The sequence below is a fragment of the Vigna unguiculata genome, chromosome 11 (genome assembly GCF_004118075.2).
Source record: "Vigna unguiculata cultivar IT97K-499-35 chromosome 11, ASM411807v1, whole genome shotgun sequence".
Lineage (NCBI taxonomy): Eukaryota > Viridiplantae > Streptophyta > Magnoliopsida > Fabales > Fabaceae > Vigna > Vigna unguiculata.
Genome location: NC_040289.1, coordinates 6,759,898 through 6,772,216, shown reverse-complemented (window position 1 = coordinate 6,772,216; position 12,319 = coordinate 6,759,898). Strand labels below are relative to the sequence as shown.

Genomic DNA, 12,319 nt, shown 5'->3' with positions numbered 1-12,319 from the left:
TTTTTAAATTTTTTATAAAAATTAATTAATTGATATTGCAATAGTAAGAACGCGAGTATGGGCATACTTGTTACCAAATGGGGATGTAGATAAGATAAAAATGTTATACTTGTTAGGTATAAGTATGTGAATAGAAATAGGGATGATATTTTTCTTTGCGGATGTGTATGAAATAATGAAACTTGTCATTGTCCTACCCCATTGCCATCCTTACTTAAAACAATAAGTTTAAACTTGAGATTTCATTGTCCTACATACCAACAAACTTTTTAGATAATATATCATAATGTATAAGTTTGATGGATTGTCAAACTTTTCAATAACACTGAATTTTCATTATCCAGATCATATAAGCAAGATATAAACTTTAATCAATTGAATACATATTACAATGTATTTAAAAAGACGAAAAGAAACTTTAAATCGAAAAATAAAACTTTATTTCGTAAAAGTTTGCTACATTTAAAATTAAAAGCAAAACAAATAAAAGTCGGTAATGCATTAGCTTATAGTGAGATTTGTAAAAATTTACAACTCATAAACTTGAAGTTTAGATGTGTAAAAGTCTATAATTCGTTAACTTAAAGTTGAGATTTTGTAAAAATATACAACTCATCATCGTGAGATGCTCTCTCTAAGCTTTCATATCTTCCTTTGTTGAAAACTCCCAATTAGCTTATGCTCTTTCTTTGTCTTCTCTTTTAAGTATAGTCTTTCCCATAATATTGTCATTTTTGTTTTATATTTCTCTCTCCCTTTTTATGTATAGTCAGTAAAGGGGTGGAGCCCTTATCATCTATGTAAAAACAAGAAGGCATATAGGTAATGTGACATTGAATGTGGTCTTTGTGTGAAGATAATAGTGATACACTTGTGTCACAATGGTGATCTTGGTATCAAATAGAGAAAACATGGTATCCACAAACAGTTAATGAGACAACTTTTTGACACATTGAAAATCTTTCTTTTTTGGTTCAAGACCACCAGAGTAGTGACAAAGGACTTGAATCTAGTAAACAGAAGCAAGTCATGTGACATCCATTAATTATGTCTTTTTGCATAAGAGAGACCAACTTGAAGTGTGTTAGTTTGATTAAGGAATCGTGCAATAGGCATAAAGGTGTGACATTCTTAGCTTGAATGACCTTTTTAACTTTGTGGAGATTAAAAGATAAGTGTGATTGAGGTCTATCAAAAACAAGAATGAAATAAGTGGAATGGGAGATGTAGTATTGCATTGAGCAAAAAGAAAAACATTCATTTTTCAGACATTTTTTAGATTCCTTCAACAAACATTATCATGACTACTTTCTCATGAAGCATTGTAGTCATCATCTACAATTTAGAGATGTCTTCAAAATCTTATCATTCTTTAAAATCTTTGCTTGTCAACATATCCTAAGGATTGATTGAGAATATCAAATGAGCTTATTTTGACATGGTCTACTTGATCCAAAGGATGGTCAAGTACAAGGAGTGGGATAAAGTAATTATCTCGGTTAATTTCAAAGGAGCACAAATGGGAAGATTTGTTAAGAGGGATTCATTCTGTTCTAAAATGATCAATCCATTAATGAAAAATCCTTTTGCTAGATTAAGAATGCAAAATGATGTAACGTGTATGATACTTTGAAGTGTTACTCTTTATTGGCATATGTATTGAGATCATGCACCGTTCTTCTTCAAATTAAACTTCAATACCTTTTATTCCCAGTCATGCAAGTTGTACCTCCTAACAAACAAACTGGCCATATTTAACGACGTAGTCTTTAGAAAGCACTTTCAATAGGAAAATGAATATCGCATATACAATCATAATAAATAGAAAGGGAAAATGAATCATTCTACTTTAATCATCTCCCAAAACCAAATTCAAGAGTTGAACTTCCATTTAGTAACACCATAAACAAGTGATTCTTCAATCCAACACTAGTGCAAAAAGGTTTTTCCACAATATAATATAAAGATGACTAAAAAATTTCCGTCATAAGATGAGATGCAGTAACACTTTTGTAATAAAAGCAAAATTTTCTACAATGCTTTATATAATGATGGTTGAAAAATTGTCTTAATAAGTTTAATTCAAAAACATGTTCTATAGTAGTGAAACATCTCCATTTAAGAGGAAACACAACTCTCATAATAGTTTAAGTTAGATTTAGAAAATGATTTCAAACTTCAAACTAAAGAAAACTTAATACAAACTCTTAAGGAAAAAATAAACGAAGCAACATACTATTTATTATTAATTTTTTTCTAAAATTTGAGGTTAAATTAGTTTTTGTTCTCCAAGTTAGAAGAGAAGGTTTAGTCTCAATTTTATTTTAAAAAAAAAAAAATCTAAGTTCCTAAATTTTAAATTTGATGAATTATAACCTTTCACAATCATTTTTACTTGCAAATATGGGTGATAAAACAGACCGATCCGTTTTGGTTTAACCCACAACTTGACTTTTATTTTTAAATTAAAAATAAGTAAAATATTAAATTTTTTACATTATGTTTTTTATAGAAATGTAAATATGCAATACTATTAGAATTTAAATCATTAACACTTACAAATTAAGTTTCAATTATTAGTTATAATAGAATAATTTAACATATAAATATACATTTATTCAATTAAAATTTTTAATTGATTAATTAAAAGTTTTAAAAAAATTTATATGATTAAATATAATTTAAATATTTATTTATTTGTATATATACAAACAAATTTTATGAATAAAAATTAAAACAAAAAGAAAAATTAAAAAAAAAAGAGGCAAGGTAGGGGGTGGGCGTGGGAAGAATCCGTCGGTCCACTCTATGATGGGATGAGTTGTAGTTTTTGGTTTTGTAGTTTGTCAATCTAACTCGACCTGCTTTTGGCAGATCAAAAGTAAAACATATCAGATTAACTCATTTTAACATTTCTATTTGTGAAACCGTCGACATAAAAAATTAAACACATTTTTAAATTTTAAAATTAAAATATACTTTTAATTTAAGGTAATTCACTCCGAATTTTGTAAGTAGAATAATTGTAATAATAATGAAGCCAAAAGTATGTTACACTAAAAGATGACTGTACATATTTTAACCTAGTATAAAAATTTTCCACTAAAAAAGAAAAAAGTGAAGAGCACTGTCACAATAACTTATCTCTCCGAGTCCCATATCGCTCAATCGCTAAACGTTATCCAAACAAACACTGAAGGAAGCCTCAACAATGGCGCTGCTGTGTGGTTCAACTTCTATTACTCCGTTGCTTTCCAACAAGAACGTTGTTGCAGCCTCATCAAAATCTTCCTTTGGGGGCTTCCAATTGTCACTTCCGAAGCTTACATTATCTTCTTCTGTTCGAACCCTTTTACCCTCAAATTCCCGTATCCGTTGTCAACAGGACTCTGCCACTGCTGCCCCAGTCGAAGACCCACGCTTCGCCTGCGTCGAGCCCGAACCCCGATTCAAAGGCCCGGTACAATACAACCGTTCTTTTTTTTTGTTATATTTTTTTTTTGACAAACGGTTTCTACTTTGAATGTGTGGTCTTCTAATTTGGAATTGAAGTCACTGGTCTACATGACTACTTGAAATTTATGGAGTTTTCTTCTCTAATTAGTTTATCTTGGGAATGTGCAAGTGATTTTTTTTTTTCTGTTTGTAGCAAATGTTCAATTTGTTTGAACGATATATTAACCCTGAAAACCTTTACTTCTTAGCAAACTTATGCACAAGTTAAGAGAATTTGTATAACTTAATTTATCGAAGCGTAATTTAACTTATGAATAAGTCAATTTCATTTTCTTGGGAGGAATTTTTTGTAGCAAAGCTAATCCAAACATACCTTTAATAGTCACTAAGTTTAACTAAATTCTAATATATTTTTCTCTGTTGCTTTAGTTCTTAGATTTAATTAAATTGTACTTTATTTTCTCTAAGTCGTTAAATTTAATCACTCGTCGTCATTTTGGTCCCTGAGCAGATTTTGGCATTATCATTTAAGTCACCTAATATGAGTGGTGGGTTATACTTGGGGAGATTTTTTGAATTTGGTTAATAGTAAAGATTAATATGACTGTCAATTACAATTTTAGGAACTGACCATTTATTCTTTTTGTTTTTGCGTTTATTTTAATTTTTATTTTTTTAAGTGGTTTTTAATCTTTACGTCAGTTTTTCCATTAAAGTTAGTTTGAAGGTGTATCCTAGTGTTTTTTATGAATTTTAAAAGAATGCTGATGTTAAATTTAAGTGTCTGAATGCAATTTCTGTACGTGTTGTTGTCTTTTAAAGATTTTTAACTTGATTGATGTTTTTTATTTTGTTGGGTGAATTTGAACTCCCCAACCAAAAAATAAATTGCAGGACATTTGGAACAAGACCTGGTATCCAAAAGCTGCGGATCATGTAAATACAGAGAAAACATGGTATGTTGTTGACGCTACGGATAAAGTTCTTGGAAGATTAGCTTCTACAATTGCTATTCACATCCGAGGGAAAAACTTAGCAACCTACACACCCAGTGTGGACATGGGTGCATTTGTAATTGTGGTATGTAGTTCTGCATAGGTTATTTCTCATGTAGTTATGATTATATTTCTGCGTTCTCCCTGTCTGTAAGTGGCAATGGAAGTACTACTTCAATTGTATAAACTCTTTGTTAATTGGTTAGTATATAGAAAGATTAGGAGGGGAAGTTGTAGATTTGGAATAGGAATTTGTGGAGGTAGTAAGCATAGTCTCTTGGATACTTGGGATTTCAGAAGGAGAGAGGGAGAGACATTCATTAGGGTTTCTGGAATTGACCAATAGTTACCAGGAGTTTATTACATTTTAATCTTTCTTTTAAATGGTAGGTTTTATGATTTGAATTTGAACCTAACTTAGTTACACAAAATTAACTTGTAAGGTAATGTATACTTTCCACTTATATACTATATGTTATGGCATAAAGCTGATATGAGACTTGGGCTTTTCGCAATAGTAGGGAACAACGAAAATGAATTACATGCAACATAGATATCATGTTTTATTAAGTTAATGTTATCATCTTTAACTCTATTTCTGTAATAATGTCCTATTTTACAGAACCTTCAATTAAATTTTATATTATTTGTATATTGGTTCTCAACTTTAGCTGTAATCAATGTATTGCTTTAGCATCATATTTGGAAAAATCCTGGTTAACCTGCACTTAATCATTTTATGTTTGAATACATGATTTTTGGATTGTTTAACTTGCAGCAAAAGCATTATTCTTTTACATAATCAGTTAATCGTCAATTTGTAAATCTGAAGATAGGGATTCTTCTGCATTTAACTTTCCCAATTTCTCTATATTGTAAACATATTTTATTCAATATTGCAGTTGATGATTGATTTTAATTATATAAGCTTGAGGACAACTTATGATCCAAAAATAGTTTTCAAATTTCGTTGATAAAAAGTTTTTCTAGAAGAAAAATGAAAAGATTTATTAAGGAAATACGATCTCCTTTCTGAAAATATTCTATACTAATGATAATATCACTTCTTAGTTTCTCACTTTTCTCATGATTGTCTGTGTTAAGCGGCCTAAACCTTATGGGTGAAGGTTTAAGCAATAAGAACGTATCGAAATATATTTTCTTCTATTCCTATTGATGAGTGAAGGACATGTGTTATTTACATATAAAGTTTTGTGATGCCGTACCAAGTCTGAATTTGTTTATTATTTAACTTGGGGCTCAAAAGGTAAATGCAGAAAAGATTGCTGTATCTGGGAAAAAGAGGACCCAAAAGCTTTATAGAAGACACTCTGGAAGACCTGGTGGTATGACGGTGGAGACATTTGCTCAGCTGCAAAACAGAATTCCTGAAAGAATTATTGAACATGCTGTTCGTGGCATGCTTCCAAAAGGGAGGGTAAGTTCAAGTGTTGTTCAATAGTTTTTCTAAGACATGCCCATATCGGAAGTAGACATGTTAAACCGAGTTGTTGTTGCATGGTAATTGTAAAGATAGTGACAATTCTAAATAATGTGATTAATTTTCATGACATGTCACATGTAAGATTCAGCCCCATGTATGATGGAAGAATTTAATGGTCAAGAGTGAAGTGAAATCCCAGGATTGTAAATTAGCCAAAGATTTTAAACTTTGTAATTGAAAGGAATGCTTGGATATTTTGAAGGTCAGAGATTACCCATGATTATGAAAGGACATGATTTTCTTTTTGTGCGTTCAACGCAAGAGTCCTTTTTTCTGGTGTTTCTGTATTTCAGGACTGAAAAACTCTTGTTTTCATCGTTAATAGTATTTACTAGGTTTACGTTGGTAATTTTATATTCTAAGGATGGTTAACTTCATATGCTATATGCTCTTTGATTTAGTTATTTATTTCTGTAAAAATAATGCTCAGTTTGTTGTTGAATCCACTATAATCAAGGGTTGCTTGTTTTATTTAGCTTGGCAGGAGACTATTCACCCACCTGAAGGTTTACAAGGGCCCTGATCATCCACATGCGGCACAGAAGCCCATTGACTTGCCAATAAGGGATAAGAGAATACAACTCCAGAAATAGGTCACAGGTGCAGTCGAGAAAATCGAATGATATATGACAATTGTAACTCTATCCATTTTGCAGAACATCGAGTTTCCTGCTTTGGCTGCCACCTTGCCGATGTCTTCCATTAATGTTTATATTGTCTGTAGAGGTAACTGATTATTGTGTTATTTTGTTTTTGTTCAAGGTCCTTTATTGAATCTTCATAATATTTTTGTTGTAGATTTGAATCTTAGTCATGTCATTTTTTAATATGCTTGAGTTTATTGTCAGCTCTTTTATTTGAAGGAAACATCCATGCCTTTTCCTTTTCTTCTTTAGTTGTTTAGACCACCAAAATGGAAAGAAAAAAATGAATCAAACAAAAGAAGATCAAAGTGGAGGTTATCCCACTTTCCACTAACTCTGGTACTGTATGATATTGCTTTGTTCTGCATTTCAAATGGCACAACCAGAACTAAGTGAACCGGTCCCAGAACGAAGAACTTTGCGGAGTCGAATAACCTCTATGAATGATTTGGGATTGATCCAAGTCGGCCTAACATGGGCTCAACCGATCATGGGCTCAACCGATCATAAAATGGGCCTGACTCGACTTAGCTTGCTTCGGCCTAGCCTAGTGTTGGCCTGACCTAGCTTGATCCGCCTCATGGTTACACCTTCTTTCATCATGTGTCCATAATTGTGGTGATAATGAAATTTTTTATTCTAATAAGAGTTAAGAACTTCTTACAAGATTCTTGATCTTTGGCATTTAAGTGTGGTGATTAATGGTCATTAACTTTCTTGAGGTTTCTCTTGCACCTTCTTATGTTTATCTTTAGTGAACTCTTTTTTTCTCAAAGGTGTCAACCCTTATTGAATTGCAAAAGTGCTTCAAATTTTCTAATTGTATAAAAATTTCACTTTGTTCTCTAGGTGACTAAGATTTTATGCTAGCTTATTGCACAAGTTGTTAAAGAATTGTCCTAGCCTAAATATCATAGCTACATGATTGTATGTTACCTCTTTGTTTAAGATTTTGATGTCTAGTGCAAGTTGACCAAACCATCCCATGAAGGTGCTTAAAGATTCTCACTTATCTTCAAAAGTGTTTACCAGATTGATCGAATTAAGGTGAACTTGTGGCAAATTTTGTTATGAACTTAGAAACGAGTGTGTTGAAGCAACCAATGAAGTTAAAAGAAAATATTTGTGAAGCAACTTTGGTTCATCTAATTTAGAAAAAAATTATAGAACAAGGTTGAGTAAAGATGGAGACTTTCTTGGGTCTTTCTTCTTACACCTCCAAGCATTTCTTTTGCACCTCCAATTTTTTTTTTAAATTCCCAAAATATCCTTTGACTATTTAAGGAAACTCACGGACATCACAATCCAAAAATACTTTCGGAAGTTCACTTTCGGAAGTCAAAATATGACTTTTGAAAGTCAAAATATATCACCGAAAGTCGACTTCCGGAAGTCAAAATATATCATCGGAAGTTGACTTTCGGAAGTCAAAAATCATTATCGGAAGTCGAATTCCAGAAAACAAAAATCATTACCGGAAGTCGACTTCCGGAAAACAAAAAACATTACCGGAAGTCGACTTCCGAAAAACAAAAAACATTACCGAAAATCGACTTCCGTAGTTAAAAAAATTAAGTGATTTTAAATATTTTTAATTCTTTCTCAAATGTATATTTTCTAACTTATTTTATTTTATTTTTTAAAAACATATTAAAAATTATAAAACATATAAATTTTAAAATAAATTACTTTAAAAATTAAAAAAAAATAAGTAACAAAAATATTAAATAAAAAATTTAAAAAAAAAATTTAAAAAAATTAAGAAAAAATAATAAACTTTAAATTTGGAAAAAAAGTGAAAAAAAAATATATATACATAAAAACCGGAAGTCGGACTTCCTTGTATATATATATATATATATATATATATATATATATATATATATATATATATATATATATATATTTTAATTTTTTTAATTTAAAGTTTTATTATTTTAAAATAAATTTAAATATTAAATAAAATAAAATGAAGGAGAATAGATAATAAAAATACTAAATAAAAAATTGAATATATATATATATATATATATATATATATTATTTTTAAGTTAATGTTATTATTTTAATTTAAAATATTTTTTAATTTTAATTTTATTTTTATATATTTTATTGATATTATTATAATTTCTGTTATTTTTAATTTCTGTTATTTGAATTTTTTAATTTTGTTTAAAATTTAAATATTTTATTTTAATCAAATTTTTAAAATCATTTCAATTATATATCTTTTTATATTTTAAATTTAAATTTATTTTTATATAATTTATTAAAAATAAAAAAATAAAAAAATCATATTTAAAATAACATATATAAATAATGAAATTTTAAATTTTAAAAAAACCAATATATATATATATATATATATATTTGTAAATATATTTTCTTTTTTATCTTTTTTTTAATTTAAAGTTTTATTATTTTAAAATGAATTTAAATATTAAATAAAATTAAATGAAGCAGAATAAATTTATTATTTTTTAGTTTTTTATTTTATTTAAAGTTTAATATTATTTTAGTTTTACTTATTTTTATATTTATATTTATTTTTTAGTATATTAAATAAAAATAAAATTATATATATAGATATTAATATTTAAAAAAAAGTGTATATTAAGAAATTTGAAAACATAAAAAATAAATAAAATAATAAACTAAAAAAATCATTAAAAAGTTAAAAAATATAAGTTTTAAAAAGAATTAAAAATATTTAAAATAAAATTTGATTTTTTACTTACGGAAGTCAACTTCCATAGAATTTTTTTTGACTTCCGGAAGTCGACTTCCGGAAATATTTTTTGACTTCCGGAAGTCGACTTTCGGTGATGATTTTTGATTTCCGAAAGTCGACTTCCGGTGATATATTTTGACTTCTGGAAGTCGATTTCCGGTGATATATTTTGACTTCTGAAAATTGACTTCCGGTGATATATTTTGACTTTCGGAAGTCAAAATTTTTGACTTCCGGAAGTCGACATAATTTTGGGGGTGTGGTGTCTGCGGGTCAAAGGGTCTTTTGGAAATTTAAAGAAAGTTTGGAGGTGTAGAAGAAATTTTGGAGGCGCAGGAAGAAAGACCCGACTTTCTTTCATATAAATTGATAAATTGTCCAATGATAGAGAGTCTACAACAATAAGAATGACACAAGATATCTATGGTTTATCCTAACTTTTGGGATACATCCAATTCCCCTTTAAGACAGATTTCACTATAATGAAGAAAACAAATTGAAATTGAATACACATGTACCTTAAGGGTATGTCTGATGTGGACCTCATTTACAAGACAATTTATAATTGGTTATGCTATCACAATTGGAAACTTGTTGGTCAATGGGAAATCAATTCTATAGCCAAAAATGACATTGTCCACTATTGAAGTCGACTGCATGGTTCTTAAATAGTCTCATGACTAATGTGAGATTTTCATAGAAGAATGCTTTTATTTTTTGTTATAGTCTTAGTAAAATTTGTTTGGCTAAGGATCAAGTTCATTATGAATGAACCAAGCCTATTAACGTCCAATATGAGTTCATTTACTGATGAAAAAGAGGAATCCAACTAATATGTTCAAGTCTGTTTCTAGAAGCAAGCTCATATAGTGTTTAGATTTGTTGAATATTAATTGTTGGTCGCAATCGTCTGATAACATTTATATGTAAGTAGACGAGATTTGTTAGTTTATGCCTTGTCTCTTCTTCGTCTAATGACAACGTATGACTTTGGTGCATCTATAAACATAATGTGTGATGAAGGATAATATTTGATGAATGTCGTTTATATTCTACTGCTTAAATGTATGCAACCTTCTATGTTATAAATTATTGTTTTGTTTAGTTCTTTAGTCTTTTTGTTAGGGTTAAATATGATTTTTTCCTTTAATTTTCACTGAATATTGGAATTAGTCTCTTTTCAAAACTTTGATTCAATTTAGTCTCCTAACTTTAAAAATACGTGGTTAACCAAATTTTGTTAAGTTTATTTGATGTTTCAAATGTTTTTCATAATAGCATTTGAATTGTTTACACTAAAAAAATGTGTCAAATGATGTAAGCAATTCAAATGATATCATACAAAACATTTGAAACGTCAAATAAACATAACAAAATTTAGTTAAAAGGACTAAATTTACGCATTGAAGGACTAAATTGGGCCAAAGATTTAAAGATGGACTAATTCTAATTTTTACTGAAAGTTAAGGGATGAGAAATATATTTAATCATTTTTGTTATTAAGTTATGTAGCTGGTTATAGTTGTATACACAAATTAACATAGTCGCGTATTGAAGTGATACATGATAGTATAATTTGTATTGATCATCCGTATAATTCAATCTTTCCTCTTTTGAATGTGTTATTTGTAAATTGCATAATCACTGTGTTTTGTTCTTGTATGTATTCATCAAGAACAAATTTGTTGAATACATAATTCTTCTTCTTTTCATCATATATTCTATACTACCTTCGCTAGAGTGTTTTGTATTATTTTTATGTTTATGTATCAACTTCTTAATATTTGATTTTCAACAAAGTTTTTCATTGAAATTATTTTTAAATAATTTAAAGCTAAATTAAAGAAAGAAACATTTCTAAATAGCATGTGAAACCAATCTTTGATCCGGTAAGAGGTAAGAAACTTGTTGCATAATAGAAAATTAACATCACAATCTAATTTTAAAATAAACATTCAATTTTATTTATTTATTAATAAATTAGCAATTGTAATCTTTATTATTCATATTTATACTTGTATTGAAATAATATGTTGATATAATAACAAAACAATATTATATTTCTATAGTTTTTTTTTATATTATAATAATATTTTCTTAAAGGTACAATGCTTTACACATTTAGTTACAGACACGAGTGACTATTTTGTTTTATTATCTCTTGTTTAAAGTTGAGGCATGCGAATTAAGAAAAATAAATAAATAACTGTTAGTCACTAGTGGGATATTTGGATTCAGAAAAACACAGCCATTAACAAAAGTGAGAGAATATATATCTTATAGATGAAACACAATATTACCATATATCTTCAAAGAAACATAACTTTTTTAGTTTTTTTAATCTTACTTTTTGTTTTCATCTTATAATTTAAGAGCATTTTATAGAAAACGAGTTATATTTGAACATATACTCATTTTATATATTCTTATTAGAAATAATTTTATTTTACTGACTTTAAGGTCAGCACAAATATTTGCATGTGCCTATACATTCAATATTCAAATATTATTTACCACAATTTATTTTCTCTCTACAATTAGACACAAGAATTCTTCAGTCTCCAAAAGTTCCTCTAAAAACATTTCATATTAAGATAAAACCAATTTATATCCTCAATGTAAGGTAAATTATCAATAAAACTTAATTATATTTCTAGTTTTGAAAATTCAGATAATCTTGATTAAATTTCACAAATCCCAAACCAATTTAGAAAAAATAAAATAAAATTTTAGTCTTTAAAAACTAAACTTGATGAACTAAAAATACTTTTATAATTATTTTTAATTCCACTAAATATATAAGAATTAAAATTATATACATTTTTAAAATTTAAAAGACTAATATATATATATATATATATTTCATTTTTAATTCATACTAATTAAAATATAACTAAACTAATGCGGGAAGACGTAAAACTATTTTACACTCTTTAAAAAATTTCATACTTCTATCTTTTATTCTTTATAAGTTTGTCATAAATTACGA

The 12,319-nt window shown here is 28.0% G+C and overlaps 1 protein-coding gene across 1 annotated transcript; it reads left to right on the top strand.

Annotated features, from left to right (window-relative positions):
- Positions 1-3,124: 3,124 nt before the first annotated feature.
- LOC114168309 (50S ribosomal protein L13, chloroplastic) lies at positions 3,125-6,842 on the top strand. The gene is made up of 4 exons (XM_028053072.1): positions 3,125-3,460; positions 4,351-4,536; positions 5,719-5,889; positions 6,432-6,842. Exons 1-4 carry the CDS (start codon positions 3,212-3,214, stop codon positions 6,546-6,548), a joined length of 723 nt encoding a protein of 240 aa, XP_027908873.1. The 5' UTR covers positions 3,125-3,211; the 3' UTR covers positions 6,549-6,842.
- Positions 6,843-12,319: the final 5,477 nt, after the last annotated feature.

Excerpts from the sequence above, each read along its gene's own strand:
- LOC114168309 (XM_028053072.1), top strand. The coding sequence starts at position 3,212 with ATGGCGCTGCTGTGTGGTTCAACTTCTATTACTCCGTTGCTTTCCAAC. Across the intron at positions 3,461-4,350 it reads AACCCCGATTCAAAGGCCCG|GACATTTGGAACAAGACCTG; the intron begins GTACAATACAAC and ends AATAAATTGCAG. Across the intron at positions 4,537-5,718 it reads TGGGTGCATTTGTAATTGTG|GTAAATGCAGAAAAGATTGC; the intron begins GTATGTAGTTCT and ends GGGGCTCAAAAG.